The 17,840-nt window shown below is 35.6% G+C and overlaps 1 protein-coding gene across 4 annotated transcripts; it reads right to left on the bottom strand.

The window, feature by feature from the left end:
- Positions 1-242: 242 nt before the first annotated feature.
- On the bottom strand, positions 243-17,283 carry LOC125399104 (killer cell lectin-like receptor 2). 4 transcript variants are annotated; one of them, XM_087904066.1, is made up of 8 exons: positions 17,133-17,283; positions 16,204-16,571; positions 15,674-15,839; positions 13,622-13,681; positions 11,743-11,931; positions 9,114-9,256; positions 7,308-7,411; positions 243-2,579 (listed from the first exon to the last, which is right to left on the bottom strand). In XM_087904066.1, the coding sequence occupies exons 3-8, from the start codon at positions 15,789-15,791 to the stop codon at positions 2,420-2,422; spliced, it is 774 nt and encodes a 257-aa protein (XP_087760192.1). In that variant the 5' UTR covers positions 15,792-15,839; positions 16,204-16,571; positions 17,133-17,283; the 3' UTR covers positions 243-2,419. The 4 variants fall into 4 exon arrangements, with proteins under 4 accessions (XP_087760192.1, XP_087760191.1, XP_087760193.1 ...); XM_087904065.1 differs by lacking the exon at positions 16,204-16,571; XM_087904067.1 differs by lacking the exons at positions 243-2,579; positions 16,204-16,571 and adding an exon at positions 2,607-3,690.
- Positions 17,284-17,840: the final 557 nt, after the last annotated feature.

Genomic DNA, 17,840 nt, shown 5'->3' with positions numbered 1-17,840 from the left:
TTTCTACTCTTCTAGAGGACCTCAATTTAGTTCCCAGCACTCAATGACTCTACACCTCTTGAAACTTCAGCTGTAGGGAACCCAATGCCCTCTTTCAGCCTCTGAAGTACCCATGCACACTTGGCAACACAATCACACAGACAGAGAAATACATAAATAAGGAAATGAAAATAAAAGAAATTACCTTGAGCTAAATGTGTGAGTGGAAAAACATATCTAGGAAAAATAATACTGTCAAAACCTTTGTAATTTTGATATAGATAAAGATTTATTTTGAAAGCATGAAAAAGTGATATGTTAAATTTTAATAAAAAGTTAATTTTATATTGTTGATTAATTTATTTCAGAACATACAGACTAGAAAGTAGAAAAATATTTTATACAGTTCTATCAAAGGATTTCCATTCAAATTCTCTCTATATATACATATACACATGTGTGTTTGTGTGTATGTATGTGTATACAAGCTCTCACTGTGTTACAATTAGAAGACAGAAAAACCAAATAGGCAATGAGTAAATATGGACATATATTTGGCATATGAAAATGTGAGTGGCCGTAAATACTTGAAAAAGATATTTGGTCACCTAGTACTTAGAAAAATGAGAAATCCTATATTCATCAAGATGGTAAAGTTTAAAAGCACTGATATTATCAAGTGTGGGAAAGATGAAGGGCAAAAGGATTTCTTACATTTTGCAGAGAAAGTTAGATGATGTAACCCATTCAAAACATGCTACAGCTTTCTAGTGAAATGAAAGTGTACTTGAGTTCTAGAGTTCTAGATGTTTACAAAAATTAGAATAAAATAAAATGTGTTTCACACAGTGACTTTCACATAAATTGGCATGAGAACTTTATTCATGATTGTTAAAACTTAGGAAGATATCATATATTCATGTTATCATGGAGAAATACTATGGTGTATTTGTATAACACTTAAAGTACTTTGTAAAAAGAAAAATGAACCTCTCTTTTGTGTCATAAGCTCATGTTACTTAAAAAACAATAAGAGTAAAGGGTGCAGTGAAAAATAGAGTCAAATACAAATCTGTACTTAGTATATGACACTCTGGACTATACCTTACTAATTAACAGTACAAGAGAGCATATGTCTGCTTTATAAGACCCGGGTAGGGCAAGAAGTAGAAAAGAACTTTAGGTAGCAAAAATAAAACACCGTATTATGGTTTGATTGATCTCTTAGTTGGGTTTTCTGTTGTTGTGATGAAACATGATGACCAAATGAAAGTTGAGGAGAACAAGGTTTATTTGACTTACACTTCGGCATTACTCTTCATCATCAAAGTAAGTCAGGACAAAAACTCAAACCTGGAACGAACCAGGAGGCAGAAGCTGATGCACAGGCCATGGAGAGGTGCTGTTTACTGGAAGTTTCCAATGGCTTGTTTAGCCAACTTTCTTATAGAACATGGGACCATCAGTCAGGGGTCATACCGCCTGTAAAGGACTGAGCCCTCTCAATCTATCACTAATAAAAAAGGCTCTATAGGCTTGCCTACAGCCAGATCTTATTGAGGCACTTACTCAATTGAGGTTCTCTCCCTTCAGATGAGTCTAGCTTGTGTCAAAATGACATAAAACTAACCTGCACAATGGTTCGTAAGATATGTACATGTTTATAAACTCATATTTCTAACGACCTACAGTAATGATGTGTAATTACATATAAACTTCAAGGTCAAATTTGATATTTTTAATGTCAGGGTCCAAAAAATAAAGGCATAAAAAGTCTATAACCATTTTAGAGCTAAAGGACATTACAGTGACAGCACAAATTTAGTGAATGTGAGGAAATATCAATAATGATATAGCCCAAAAAACTGACAATTATTAATATGGAGTATGGAATAGATCATATTGCTAGGTCAATACTAAATTTCTTGAGTTTTATCATTTTAGTACGATGTTATAATAGAAATATTTTAGAGAGAAGAGGAGAGAAAGAGAGAGAGAGAGAGAGAGAGAGAGAGAGAGAGAGAGAGAAATTACAAGCAATAAGCAACCAACTGACAAATAGAACCTTGAAACTGCATCTTGGTTCTTAATTGTAATATCAAAGCAGTGGAATATTGATATGGTTTATCATAGTGATGATGAGTTACATATGCTATTTATCAGGGTTCTACATTTGTTTCTGTGTGACATTAGGAAACAAAGGAATAATTCCTTACGGCCTGGGAACAAAGGGCATTTGTTCTCCAGACATAAGTTCTGTGTTTAGTTGGAAGGAAGGTGACTTGTGGTGTGTAGTTAGATTTCAGTAGAACATTCCTTTCTTTTCCAGCTCATTGCCATATTTGCTTGGCTGACTGAATCCTGTGGTTAAAGCATTCAGTCATTAAGCAGTCACATATCATCACAGAATACCAGAAAAGATGATAAAATGTCCCACTTTTTACTTTCCCTTCATATTGCACACGGAATCAGAAAATCTCTCCATTCTCTTTTCACAGATGCAGGGGAATTTTGTAGCACAGTCACATTCATGTATTCCTCGAAAACTGAGACATGCACAGCCTCCATTTTTCTTTAATAATTTTAATTTCATCAAATCTCTATAAAGGGAAACATATGATGGGCGGTTATTAAAATATGAATCTTATATTGGTATATTCAATGATTTTATAAAACAATGTTTATTGAGGGGAAGATGGCAGATGAGAGTACTGGGAAAGACAACTGGAATGAGGGTCATTGTGGTTTGAGTTAGAAACCTAGTGCAATGGAAACTCCCAGGAATCAATGAGGGTGACCGTAGCTAGAATTCCTAGCAATGGGGGATACCAAGTCTGAACAGGCTATTTCCTGTAACTAGGCAAAACATTTAGTGGAGGCATTGAGACCCCATACCAATCACTTAACCTCTGATCTACAATTTTCACTGAATATATAAGATAGTGGGGTAAAGGTGTAGGAGTGGAAATGGAAATGGACAATCAATGACTGGTTGAGTTTGAGACCCATACCAAGAGAGGGATCCCACCTCTAAAACTGCCTGAGGTTGGACAGTCCAGAGACCTAGGTAGAGCTGAATATGAATGTTAAAAAGGCAATAAAATGATTCCTATTGATACTCTGCTATACTCATAGATTATTGCCTAGCTCGATTGTCACTGGGTGCAGCAGTAGATGGAAATGTGAAGAGACACACAGCCAAACCTTAAACAAATCTTGGGGTATCCTGTGTAAGAGTAGAAGAATGGTTGTGAGCATCAGAGGCATCAAGGATACCATAAGAAAACCACAGAATCAACTAAACTGTGTTCATAGGGACTCACATAGACTGAACCAAAAAGCAGGGAGCCTGCATGGGAGTGATCTTTGTCCTCTACATATGTGTGACAGTTGTATGGCTTGGTCTTCTTGTGTGTCTTCTAACGGTGAAAGCAGGGCTTTTCTCTGACTCTGTTATCTGATTTTGGGACCTGACTGCTGTGGGGCAATGGTCTGTACCCTGTCACTTGTATTTTAATAAAACACTGTTTTACAAGTATCAAGGAAGATAGTATAGGTGTGGGAACCAAACAGAAATTACTGGTGGTACAATGAGAACAGGAGAATTCTGGGAAGAGGAATACAGGTAGTCTGCAGTCTTCATTCAGATACAGTGGAAGCAAGAAGAGAACACTTCATGGTAAATGCACCAAGTCATGTGGATAATATAGACTAGAAAAAAGGGTCAAATTAAGATGTATCAATAAGTTGATAAGAGCCCCAAGCTAATAGTTAGTTTGTAATTAATTTAGTACTTCTTTGGGACTAATTGGCTGCAGGACCAGGTGGGAGAGAAACCTCTATCAACAAATGGTGTCAATGTGGACAGTTAAATCCACTTAAAACCTGAGAGGGTTTGGGAAGTAATTCTAAAAACAAAGGAACAGACTTATATATGGCTTCTTGGTAGCAGCATTTTTTCGGGTGGTTTCTGTTTGCAGGAGGCAAGTGCATCTCATTTTAGAAAGGTTTCCTGACTCAGCTTTAGCTGCGAAAACTTTCAGTCCTTTTAAAAGATTCCACCATAAAACACTTAAATGGTGTTGGTGAATAACCAACCACATGTTTTTCCGTGGTGCCAGGAACCTTGAAATTCCATAGAGTTGTAATTAACATAGTTATGGTCGGTACCTCTTCCATGAGGCTAGACTCTCAGAAAGCTAAGAAATAGGGTAAATACAGACATCAAAGTCATGGCTTTAATCCTAACCATATTCATTAGCAAATTAGGGACTCAAGTGGTCAGAAAAAGAGAGATATACAGTAAAGATATATTCAGAAAAAGGAAACCTCTAACTTGTTTACAGTGTGTTTAAAAATATAAGTAGGTTTGGAATAGAAAGAAAAAAAAGGAAAGTCTTTCAAATAAAAAAGAAAGAAAGAGAGTAGTTGGGTATGTTGGCACACACCTTAATCCCTACACAGGAGACAGAAGCAGGCAGATCTGTGTGAGATTAAATTGTGGTGGCACATACTTTTAATTCCAGCACTTGGGAGACAGAGGCAGGCAAATCTTTGTGAGTTTAATGACAGCTTTGTCTACAGAATGAGTTCCAGAAGAATCAAAGATACACAGAGAAACCCTGTCTCAAAAAGCCAAAAATTAAAAATAAAAATAAAATAAATAGAGTTTAAAATAAAGCCATGGAAAGATTAAAAATCCACAGAGAGTCTGGATACTGTATGCTATTGTGTTGTCTTTAAATTGTTTGATGACTGGCGAAGGAGCAAAACTTCCTAAAAGATATTTGATAATAAATGCTGCTGGATTAATCCAACATATATATTTTGAAAATGCCTTGACTTCAATATTTAAGTAAAAAAGTATGTTACTTTGGAGAAGAGGTTTTGCTTTTGTTTCTACATGAAATGAGAGGCTATGGATTCATTCTGGGCTAAGAAAAATCAGGTTTGATCAAGGAAGACTCCCCGAAGAATTTCCAATAGGAGAAGATGGTCCACATGATACAACATTTTATAGGACGTCTGTTGCAGTTTCCTTTGAGATCTGCATCTAGAACAGTTCCAAGACTACTGACTGAAATAATCAAGCCTCACAGAATATTCCACTGAGGACTTGAACATAATTCAAATTTTCTTTTAGGTCTCCATAAGTTTATCAATGACCCTAAGAGCTGGAAGTATTTTGGAAAACTATGCCTACATTCCCCAAAAATAGATTACGAATATTTGCCTTCCCATAGAATATTGGTTTAAAGTTGTTAAGAATAACTGTCAGTAGAAAAGCTAAACAAAGAATTTGGGGGGGGGAGGGAGTAACTGCTATGGGACAATGATCTGTAACCTGTTGTTTGTATTTTAATAAAATGCTGATTGTTCAGTAGCCAGGCAGGAAGTAAAGGTGGGGTGACCAGACAGGAAGTAGAGGTGGGGTGATGAGTACAGGAGAATTCTGGGAAATGGACAGTCACAGTCTATAATAGTCATCTAGATGCAGAGGAAGCAAGATGAGAATGCCTCAGTTATAAAGGCACCAAGCCACATGGCTAACACAGACAAGAATAATCAGCCAATTTAATGAGCTAATAGTCCAACCAGTTTATAATTAATGTAGTAGACCTCTGTGCATTTCTTTGGGATTAAATGACTATGGGACCAGGTGGAACGGAAACTTCTGCCAACACCTGACAGACATTTCCTTTGGGACAACAGCTCCCCAACAATAAAACAGAGAATTATTATCAATTATGACAGCTCAGCTGAAAACTTAGGGTTGTTTCTAACTAGCTCTTACAACTTAAATTAATCCATTTACATTCTATGGTTTGTCACGTGACTCAGAACTCTACTTCTCATTCTGCATGTCTGTCCCAATTTGTCTCCTGGTAACTCCTCCTCCCCTTTCCTTACCAGTGTCCTCTGTACCTGGGAATCCTACTTAGCTGTTGGCCACTCAGTTTCTTATTAAAGCGGAAATAGCAATACATCTTCACAGTGTACAGAAAGAGGAACTTTTTCCTCATGCCAGGTTGCCTCATCCAGCTTCAGTTGGAAAGGAGATGCCAATGTGGGAGGGGGACTGCACTTTTCAGAGGAGAAAGGAGGAGGAGGAGGAGATTAGAGCATGGAAGAGAAAGAAGGGAAGAATGTAACTGAACTGGAAGAAAATAGTTAATTAAAATTATTTTATTTATTTATTTATTAACAGCTCTGGCTACTAATTTGTGGACAAGATTGATCTTGAACTCACAGAAATATGCTTGTGTCTAACAAGTGCTGGGAATAAATGCATGAACTACTGCCACCTAGCAAAAAATTTTAAAAATAGAAAATAAAGGCAATCCTCAAAAATAAAACAGTATTTTCTTTCTTTTATTTATTTATTTATTTTTTGCTTTTTGGATGGTCAAATTGTAAGAATTGTATAATAAAGATTGTGTTTTTAAATACATACATACAAACAAACATATATTTTCCAATGTTATTTGAGGACAAAACAGAATTCATATGAGAAAAATTTCAATATTAGTATTTCTAAAACCATCAATAAGTACGTGGAATGGATATATGTGAAATGCAAATAGAGGGATGAATTCTGACGATTAAAAGAACAAATGACAATAGCACTGGGGGGAAAAGAGAGGAGAGGATAAAAGGTGTATTAACCAAAACTAAGGATGTATAAAATACTTTATAGACCACCATTAGTTAATAAACTTGTGTTTCGCCAACACAAAGCAGGCTCTTTTTTACTTATGTGGTTTGGTTTTTTTGTTTGATTTGATTGTCATTTTCTTGTTTATTTGGGAGAGAGTGAAGGAAAGAATTTGATTTTAGATGGGTAAGGAGATGAAAAGCATGAGGGATGTGTTAGGGGTTGTGAAAGGTGATCAAAATACAGTCAAGTGAAAATGTAATTGAAAATAAAGATATAAATGTAAAAATAGAACCACAGAAAACATAAGTTATTAAGTGAAAATCAAAGTATAAAGCAGGGGATACACCCACGGGAATTACTGGTCAGAGAAATCACAGTGGTCACCAAAACAGCACAGCATTAGGCCATTGCCCTTGGTTACACCCTAACTACATGGTAAGATCTTTTAGCTGAAGACAGCACACACTTTGTTATCAGGACATAGAGAAATCAATTTCAAATCAATCAGGAAATATCTTAACTTGGGCTAGTTTTCAAAGGTTGATAGGGTTCTGCTGGAGTAGAAAAGATATGAAAATGAGAAAAACCATATAAAATGAGAGAAAGGCCTTGTACACAATCCTCCCAACTCTGGCACCAGTGTTAGAATTTAAGGGTTCAGGAAACTCACAATTTAGATGGGCCATTGTCAATCCATTGCCATTTGCTTTTGCTTATTTCATAAAATAATCCAATCCAGAAAGTGTTTGTAGTAAGCTGGTACTTTAGAAACTTCTGTAAGGAAAATAAAAATTTATATTATGATAAATTTTTCTCTGTTTGATGAGAATAGAATAGCCATAATAGGTCCCAGCTATTCTTATGTCAGTTCTCTTCTGTTCTGTCCTCCAGCCCTTCAGTTCCTCCAAGTTCATATTTAAAGTGATTCCTCATGTTATGTCAGAACCACTCAGCTACATAAGTTATTTAAAAAAGAAGCTTTAAGTGTCTAGAGAAACTACTTTCATGAAAAGAATTTACATCTGTAATTCTCAGAGAAACGCTCAGTATGTAGCCAAGACTGGTCTTGAACTCACAATCTCCCTGCTTCAGATCCCTAAGTATACCTTGCATATCGAGCTCTTTAAGTAAGTCTGATACCTTATGAAATTATTCAAATTCATATTTCAGAAGACTATGGAGGCATATGAGAAGCATTCATCTTAAGTGACCCCCGCAACTTCAAACCATATTCATTAAGATTAAAAAATCCAGTGAAAAGCTGTGTATTATCCTCCACGTTCTAGTGAGGAAGCCATGCTATTATTCAAATCTGACAGTGACAGAACTTGAGGAAGTAGGAGGTTGTGGAAGTAATTAATGTGTCTTACATCTAACATACGTGGACATGATGGCTAATAAAACAATTTTATTTTAGGGAATGATTTTAAATTTATCTATTTTTACTATATCAAATGAAAAATTATATCATTACTTCACATAAAAATTTATTTTATGCTGTAATTATTCAGCATGTATTAAATTGGAGTATTATTCATCAAGTTCTAAATGAAAAAGATTTCAACCTGACCATCTGTCATTTCTCTAGAAGAGGACCCCTTATGCATTTGAGGAGAATTCTTTCTTTTTGTTTTTTAATTTTTTTTTGGTTTTTCAAGTCAGGTTTTCACTGTAGCTTTGGATCAAGCTCTTGTAGTTCAGGCTGGCTTGGAACTCATAGAGATCTGCCTGCCTCTGCTTCTGGAGTACTGGGATTAAATGCGCGTGCACCACCACCTGGATTTGAAAAGGTTTCTTTAGTGAAAATATAAACATCTAATGTCAGTATGTTGACCACTTTTTTCCTTTAATACTCACTTCCAAAGATAGATAACATTTTGTGAAACATTATAGTATCATGAGGTAAATATTATAGACAGATTCAGTGAAAAGCAGCATGGTTCTAACCAGAAAAATAATTTAATTCTTTGGTTCTCATATGAACTCCATTTTGTAGATTGGCACAGAAGTCATTTACATTCTCCACTATCATCCAATTACTCATCTCAGACAATCTCACTTCTGGGTTACAAATAGCAAACCCACGACGGTTGCCTTTCCTGGTGTAGCAGGCACTCTATGGAGACACATAACTGTCAGTCACAGAATGTGCTGTAATAAAATTATAACTTCATTAGGGAAAACATGCTTCTCTGAGTGACTCTCTTGCAGACTCATGAGAAACAGGGGAGTTTGCAAAGACAATTGTCTCTTTAGTAAAGCCTTCTCATAACAGACCCTGTGCCCTGACAACTAACCCAGGAGCAGGAGGAGTATCCTGAGAGACTCTTAATGCAGTGTTTGCTCTTATTAAGGCAACCATATTTAATCCTTGAAGGTCTCTCTTTCAACAAACCTGCTTGGGGTCAATATCTCACTATCCAAGATTTAGAGACAGCGTCTAAGAGAATAAATGGGCATGTTAAGAGTCTCGTACCCGTTCATCATCATCATCTATCTTCAAAAGGGATAAGCTGCAGTCCTGGCAGGTCAGCTTACAGTCATTCCAGCGTTTATTGTCCATGATGAAATAATAACATTTCATACCACAGCACAACACGTGTGCTTCAGCACATTTGCCTGTAACAGAAAAAGAATTGTGAAAATTCTTAATTTTAAGTGTTCTATTATTAGAATAATGTATTTGTTAAACATCTATAACTGAGTAAAATCTCATAGCTCTCAGAAATTGAGATTATAGAAATTGAGTGACCCCTGTACACCCATGCTCTAGGCAGCACTGTTTATAATAGAAATATGAATATAATTTAAGTGTTCATTATGGATGAATCAGTAGAAAAAAATGTAGCATGGTGCAGGAGAATTGTCTGTATTCTGTCAATGATGACGATTGACCAGGCAGGAAGTATACATGGGAAAACCAGACAGCAAGTAGAGATGATGCAATGAGAACAGGAGAATTCTGAGAAGGAGCAAGTTGATTCCTCCCACTACTGCTCAGAGCAAGTAAGAAGCAAAATTGATCTGTTGCACTAAAAAAGGTACTGAGCAATATAGCTAAAATAGATATGAAAAATGGGTTAATCAAGATATGAGAATTATCTAATAAGTAGTCTGACCTAATGGGTCAATCAGCTTTATAACTTATAGAGACCTCTGTGTGATCTTCTTTGGGGCTAAACAGCTGTGGGAACCGGGCAGGACAGAAAACACAAACAAGCAGGCCCCTTCATGTTACAGAAGCATGTACACACACAAAAAAAAATGCTATATCCTTGAAAGGGAAGTAAATCCAACAGGGTATGGCTTATGTCTATAAGCCCATTCTACATAGGCTGAGGCAGGAAGTTCACCTCCAGTTTGAGGTCAGCCTTGGTTAGACAGTGATTTCAAGGCCAGTCTTGGCTATACAGTATTTTCCAAGTCAGCTTTGCTTATATAATGAAACCATTTTTAACACCTAGCACCTCAGAACACTTATGAGTCTCCCAAGTGACTCCTGACTGCTGCTCACTTAGTGTCAGGACACGGCGGTGGGTGTGAGAAGATTCATTATGAATGAAACAGCAGAATCTTTGCAATATCCTCCCTTTCTCAGAAGTCTACAAGAAAGTCTGTCAGAGAAGCGTGGGTGAATTTGAAGTTAGAATGCAAAGTGAAACAAACTGGGGCCAGAACCATGCTTTTTGATTCCACTCAGATGAGGTTTCTAACACACTTCAACACTAAGAAGCAGAGGTTTGTAAGATCCCAGGGGCCAGAGTGATGAGAAATGAGTACTCGGTGCTCGGAGGCTGTTACAGGTAGGATGCAATGGAGACCTGCAGCAATGCACAGTGCCCACAGTGGCCCACCTGCTATCGTGCACGTATAGCTGTGCTGTGGTCTATGTTAGATACTTTTACCTTAATTGGAATAAGAGACGTATAAGGAAACTTTGGATCGCGATCTTATGTTCTCTTGTCTTCAATGGTACACTCACATGCCCCAAAGTGTCAAATTTGAATTCATTAAAACATGTGTGGTTTCTATAGCTACATTTCAATGCCATTTATTTGTTTGCTCTGGTGGTAAGGATACCCTGTCTGTATTAATAAACCTTTATGTACAACCCATTTTTCTGTGCAGAAGGTAACATCAGCATATAGTTCAGGCTGCCTTGAAATGTCCTGGACACCAAGACTGTTCTCAAATTTTCAATCATCCTTCCTCTTTGTTCTAATCACAAGCATTGCAGGGCTACCACTTAGAGGAGATAGCTATTTTATTGTAATATAATAATACAAAACATTTTTGATGAGTCCAGAATGACTCAATAATTATTTTTGGAGCTTCATTTTTTATTTAGTTTATTTAATTTATTTATTTATATTTTATATTTGCTAGTTTTAAAGATATTATTAGTCTTTGAATAGTGAAGATGGTCAACTCCTGCTATCAAACACTGAGATTATATGTAAGAGTTCTTTGTGAACACTAAATTCTGAAAAAACACTTCATAATTAATGGTAAACTGTATCATTTATAGCTAACCAGTCATGATGCAAGGGAAGGTTCCTTGTAACATTAGATGTTTTCATCTCTGTGTCACTGATAGACACACACCAATGTGAGCACCATGAAGAAGCTTTCATGTGCACTGTGAAGAAAACACCTTGGTCACAAAGAGACCAACTTTCTGATACCAAAGCAAAAATAGTACAAACAATTATTTTATGACAGTGTCCATGTAAATGTTCTTAGTCCATTTCAGCTTAGGAATTTGGAAAACACTCTCTTACGGGAAACTCCCACATTCTGTTAACAACGAAAGAGAGACCCAGCTTTGCTCACAGATGAAAACAACCTGAATTCTCAGCTGTGTTGATTTGAGCTTCCCTTCCTGGGAGCTGTAGGAGACAGAACAGTCACTGAGTTCTAGAAAGTGTAATATGTTCCTAGTTCAAACAGGGATTTCTGGGGTTCTAAGTCCCTACAGAATATAAGGAAACCAAACTATTAACCCACACATCATCAGGACTATAACCTGATAACTGAACGTCAAATCTTCTGGAGATCAATCAATACAAAATAATCCAATTCCTTATTCAAGATCTGCTCCTTACCTGTGTACTTTCCGTAATCTACAACAGCCTTAGTTTTCCCACAGCATCTGTTCAGTCCCTCCTGATTTTTGCAGCCTTCATAATCTGAGGACTTATTTGTCAATGTTTTATTTAAGAAGCTGGTATTTTGTACAGTGCTTTGATCAAGGTTGTTTTGACATTTCATTGACTCATATTTATTTTGAAAAACTAAAATTTAAAAAGATACAATTCAAAATGTTTATTAATACTAAATATTGAAATTTAGTATATAAGAAAAAGCCTCATGTTGATAACACATGCCATTACTTCAATCGCTATTTTGACATTTTTAAAAATAACAACTCAATTCCCTCACTAAAGAGATGGAAACATCAATTTCTATCAGAAACTTCAGTATAAAGTAAATGATAAAGCAAAATTAAATTATGGTGGGAGCATATTATCCCACAATCCCTTCAATTTTTTCCCACATAAAACTTACAAATAAATATCTAACTAATGAACTCAGTCAACCTTTAGCATACACTAAAAATGTGAATTAAGAAACATGTAGATATGGCACAATTCTCAAAGCACCAGATGGGAAATTATAATATAATTTAATTCTAATACCTAGCTCCTCACAACCCCTATGAGTCCAACCATTAAGCCACAGATCATCAGCCTCATAAGTTGCTAACTGGACTTCAAAACTTCTGGAGAAGAAACAATACAGAATAATGCAGTTCCTTATTCAAGATACCCTTATTACCTGTGTGCCCTAGGCAAGCTAAAAGAAAAAACCTTATCTTCCCTACAGCATCTGTTCCATTCTCTGTTGAGGGACTCCACGTCCTTTTGATGTTTAAGGTCATCACACTCTCTAGGTTTATTTCTCAGCATTTTTTTCTTTACGTATCTGTCTTTTTCCATGGTATGATACATTAGATTGAGGTTTCTTATAGTTTTTTGCAGTTCATGTTTTTATTCACTATACTAAAAAACTAAACTTAGTAGTAGGTATAATACAAAAAAATGCCTGTAAGGAGTAAATATTGAAATTTAAGGTTAGAGAAAAAATTCAAGTTGACAGCAAATACATATCGTTATTTAAATTGCTATTTTGACACTTAAAAAGCAACACTTCATTTAACTCACTATAAGAATGGAAACATAAACTTGTCACTATTGGCAGATTCAATGTAAAGTAGATGAAATAGTTAAAAATATATTACGGTGTGAGCAACTTATACTCTGATTATTTCAATTTTTCATAGCAAAAAACTTACAAATAAATATTTAAGGAAAATATTCAGAGAAACCTAGGACAGCATGAAAATTTGAACTAAGAAACATGAAGTACTAACACAGTTATCATAGAAGCAGATGGACTACCCACAAGAGAAGAGATGATAATATGAATATGAAAATTTCCGGCTTTCATGGAGCTTAGCCCATCAGTGGTTTTCTCTAAGGATGTGAGGACATCAAACAAAAGATAAAGCTGAAGTTTTAGAACTTCCAACTTCTGTGTACAGATTCCATTTATTCACTTAACCATATCCTCGATATAAGCTTGTGCACGAAATACGTAAATTGATGTAATTTATTTTGTACTGCTACTTTTTACAGGCTGTTTATGCAAGATTCATAATCACTAAAGCTCAGAAAGCAGAATATCAGCAGTACATGTATTATCACAGGAAATATTATTCTGAGTAAGACAAGCAGCCCCAGAGTCATTGTAATGCCCAAGGTTCAGGAGTCCAGGGGAAAACAAACAAAAAAAACTTACAAATTCTGGGCCAGCTGGAATGTCACCTGATGACAGACAAAATAATGAATAAAGTATGATCTCTGTAGCATAATTAGTGTCTATTGATACTAGCTAGACAAATGAAGTATGTGAATTACTCACTGTATGTCAGCCACACTGCAATTGCCGTCATCAGAAGTAAACAAAGGATCCCAAGAGCTACTGCAATGAAATGTAAGGAGATTGTAAGAGATTTAACTCTAAAGACATCAAAATTGGTAACAGAATCATCACCAGGACCATCCCATGATTCACCACTAGCCATAACCTGGATCTTCATATGACAAAGGGAAGATAAACTCTAATGTTTTAAGCAAAATTCCAGAATAAAAACTAACCCCTACACCTACTTTTCAGAGAATGGCTCAGAAGAGAGGACTAAAGATTGTAAAGTACAGACTCAAGACAGGGAAGCTGCATTCAGCAATCTCAAAAATAGCATAACCTAAGCAAGACTAGCCCAACCACAACACCAGAGGATATGCCAATAAGGACAGGGGATATCTCCACACGACCACAGGCAATTGATAACAGGTGAGAGAGAAAATAAATCTCTTCTAGGAATGAGCCCATAATTGCAAATCTAATACCAAGTGGTCAGCTCTAAAATACATGCATATGAACAGTGATAAATGGAATATCAGATTAAATAAACACATGTAAAAATATTACTAATAATTAAAGGGAAAGTAAACAATAAAGACAATACATCAAAGTAGGAGCATTATGAAGAACTGGAAAGGTAACAGGGAAAGGGGAACAGGATATAATAATAATGGATAAAGATGATCAGTAAATTATATTTACTTGTACACACAAATCATAATGAAACCCTTTATTTTATATAATTAATAAATTCTAATGAGCTCTACAAAGTTTCAGTTTTAGATTTCTTGATGTCAGACAACTATTCTGCTTATTCCCTATGTATAAAAGCAGTTCTCGAGGAGTTTAGATAAGTTTTGCCCATTCAACCTTGAGCTCTCAGTCTTCCTGACTCAGTCTCACGGGAAACTGGAATGACAGGCTTGAACTGCCTCTTCCTGGTACACACAGTTTGCTCCTTTTACAAATCACTGAAGGAATAAGCACAATGCATGTAGAAAACACCAAACTGCAATTAGCAGTCCACTAAAGAGATCACAACTCAGCATGAAGAGGAAGGAAAGATCAGCCTTGAGAAACTTTGAGAAGCTGGTAGCCATTCTAAAAATTCTGAACTCTATAAGGTTCCATACTCAAAGATTTCCTAGAAGTCTGCTCCTTTCCTTTGTATCAATTATGTTTTTCTCAGGAAAATAAGATATTTATCCTTGTGACTTAAGGTCTTGGGTTCTAGGGTCCCGCATCTTATTATCACCACACTAACATAGCAGAAGTTTTCAGTTTAGACATTGAATGAGACAGTATTTGAAGTACAAGAAATTGAGACTTCCTGTCTGACCTGACCGTTGATGCTGATAATTGGCATTGTTTAGAAAGAGATTTGTTTTTAATACATAATTTTCTTTTCTTTTTTCTTTTTTGTTTGTTTTGTTTTGTTTTGTTTTTTTTTGAGACCAGAGTTCTCTGTAGCTTTGGAGCTTGTCCTGGAACAAGCACTTGTAGACCAAGCTGGCTTCGAATTCACACTGATCTGCCTGCCTCTGCCCCTCAAGTGCTGGGACTAAAGATGTGCACCACCACTGCTCAGCTATACTTTTTATTTCTTTAAGATTTTATTTCTTTAGAAAATTTGGTGTTTCTTCAGACTGTAGTTTATTTCTAAAGGCCTCATATTTTAAAATCATAATTTGATAAAATTAACTAAAAGCTGATGGTTTATCAAATTTATAAAAGTATATTCAAGGCAGGCTAGTTCGCTCACAATTGTAATCCCATAATTTGAGAGGTTGAGCTGGGATAATCAAGGATTCTGGGCCACCCTTTGCCATATAGTACAGTTAATATCGGTCCTGGCTACTTGAGACCCTGACTCAAAAAATAATAATAATAAATAACACAAGGCAAATAAATTATTGATTTTTTCAATCTCCAATTATTATATTTAAAAAAAAAACACTTCTAAGGCTTCACTTCTTCCAGCAGTGATCAGTAAGGGTAGGACAGTTTGCAATGTCTGGTATGTACAGCACCTAGAAGGAGAGGACTCACCTTTGTGGCCAACATCTCTGGGACCTTGAGTCTCATCTTGACTGGCTGGACTCTGTGACTCTGAAAAAGACTCATAAACTCTTGAGTTTGAATATATCACCTGCTGATCCCTCATCATGGGCAGAAGCAAGAAGGCTTAAATTAAAATATTGTCTTGGGATGATGTCTAGATAAAGAAAAAATTAAAAGGCCCAAGTTTAAAATATTCCAGAATTTTATGCTGGGGTAGGGTGGAAGATTATTAACTCCTTTAATGATCTGAACACTGTAAAGACTGTGGAAGGTGGCTGGCTTCCAAAACATATGATAAACCTTTTTAACTAACAATGAGTGTTGGGAGGTATGGCTAAACATCTTAAATTTACAAATAAAGACAGGGTGGCAACATGGCCAAAAGCATGTTTGACAAATCTGGTGCCCCCTAAGTAACTGACATATTTTAAAACTATTATCAGCACATCAAAAATTGTAAACTTGCTTAAAATCAAATCTCTTTGTTTTTAAAGTTTTTGTAAATGTGTGATACTCACATGGATATAAAATGATCTTTCTTCTTTTGACCACATTTAGAAACTTTTTGCCAGAAACAATGTCCAACAGATTATATGAAAGGAATAGTACAGGAAATTAAAATTTCAGATTCCAGATGTGATAATAAAAGTCTGAGTAAAAGCCAAAACACCTGTATTCGTAATCACAAAGGATTTCATGGACATGAACACTCCACAAAGAATAGTATAATGTATAACATTACTGAGGACCCTCTATAAAACTAATATTTTTCTACAGTGGTACCTGCTCTTTGTCCCAGCACTTGGGAATCTGAGGCAGGAGGATCTCTAAAGCCAGAACATCTAGATATCAAATTTCCAAAAAGATAGGACTACAGAGAGGGATTCTGTCTCAAAAAATAGAAGAAAAAAATAAAAATTTGTCAGTAAGCATCATAAATATTCATAAATTATTCATTCTTAGGATAGCAATTAATAAACAAATTATCTTGCCTCTTCCATTAAGCAGGATTTGAAAGAGCAAGGAATAAATAGGTAATATTAAAAATTTTTTGATGATCTCAATTAATTTCTAGTACATCTAACCCATTTTCATTGATGAAACTTTCTAAACTCATTTACAACTTTCCTAATTTCCTAAAAATAAAATGGCTTCCTATTATAAAATTCTACAAAGTGCAGAAGAAAGTATATAAACCACTTGAACTAAGTAATTAATTCTACTGAACACTGTATATCACACACAACAAAATCATAGCACACTAAAAGAACATTCTCTTGAAACTTAATTCCAATGTTCATAGGCAGACCTAACAGAGTCCTAATACGATCGACTGTCTTTCCTATGTCTGTTACTGTTGTGCCGGCCATTTGTAGCTGAATGGTATTTCTATAGAATAAGTGCGATCCTGTGTAGAAGTGTCTACAGGAATCAAAATAGTTGTTACCTATAGCCCATCCAGGTGGTGATGCAGGTGAAGGAAACTGGGGATCAAGAACAAGTTGTCCTTTTCAGTTCTGATTCCCCTCAGAAGCTTCAAATGAAACACAGAAGAGAGTTCCTTCTGTAAGATACTCCAGCCCTTAAAGTTCTGCCCCTCCTCAACAAAGTGAAAAAAGGAAATTGTAAGTTGAAAACTGATACTGAAAGATAGGAAACATGAGTTATGCATTCCTGCATATGAAAAGATCCCCATTTCATATACAGCAGAATCACATTTGTAACCAGTATTTGGTGACTTAAAGGATAAAAGAAAATACATTTTGAGAAAACACTGACAATATTTTCAGCTAAAACGTAATGTAATTAAAAGAAGCCATTGTTTAGAAGACTGAAACAGTTCAATATGAATATGAGGGTATATAGACTAAATGGATGACTAAGTTCTTCAGTTCCAAATTTTAATAATTTTCAGGAATTTTGCTTTAGATTAATATCCATTAATATTTCAGAGGAAATATTTCTGTTTATTTTTTAATTTTGTCTATTGAAGTCAATGTATATTAGGAATGTCATAAGACAGTCATATTCCCATTGTGATTTTCTTGGTGTTTACTGATCTATCCTTTAATCCACACATAATATTTACAATGAAAGTTGATGTCTTTCCACATTGGTTTCATTGCTGTCATTTTTATGAGACAGGGCTCTTAAA

Source organism: Myodes glareolus, chromosome 3 (assembly GCF_982192425.1).
Source record: "Myodes glareolus chromosome 3, mMyoGla1.1, whole genome shotgun sequence".
Lineage (NCBI taxonomy): Eukaryota > Metazoa > Chordata > Mammalia > Rodentia > Cricetidae > Myodes > Myodes glareolus.
This window is presented reverse-complemented; position numbering and strand designations above follow the sequence as displayed.

Coding starts and splice junctions, on each gene's coding strand:
- LOC125399104 (XM_087904066.1), bottom strand. CDS start 15,791: ATGATGAGGGATCAGCAGGTGATATATTCAAACTCAAGAGTTTATGAG. Junction 13,682..15,673: donor CAGAGATGTTGGCCACAAAG/GTGAGTCCTCTC, acceptor ATTTCATTGCAG/TAGCTCTTGGGATCCTTTGT. Junction 9,257..11,742: donor AGATTACGGAAAGTACACAG/GTAAGGAGCAGA, acceptor TTTCTGTTACAG/GCAAATGTGCTGAAGCACAC.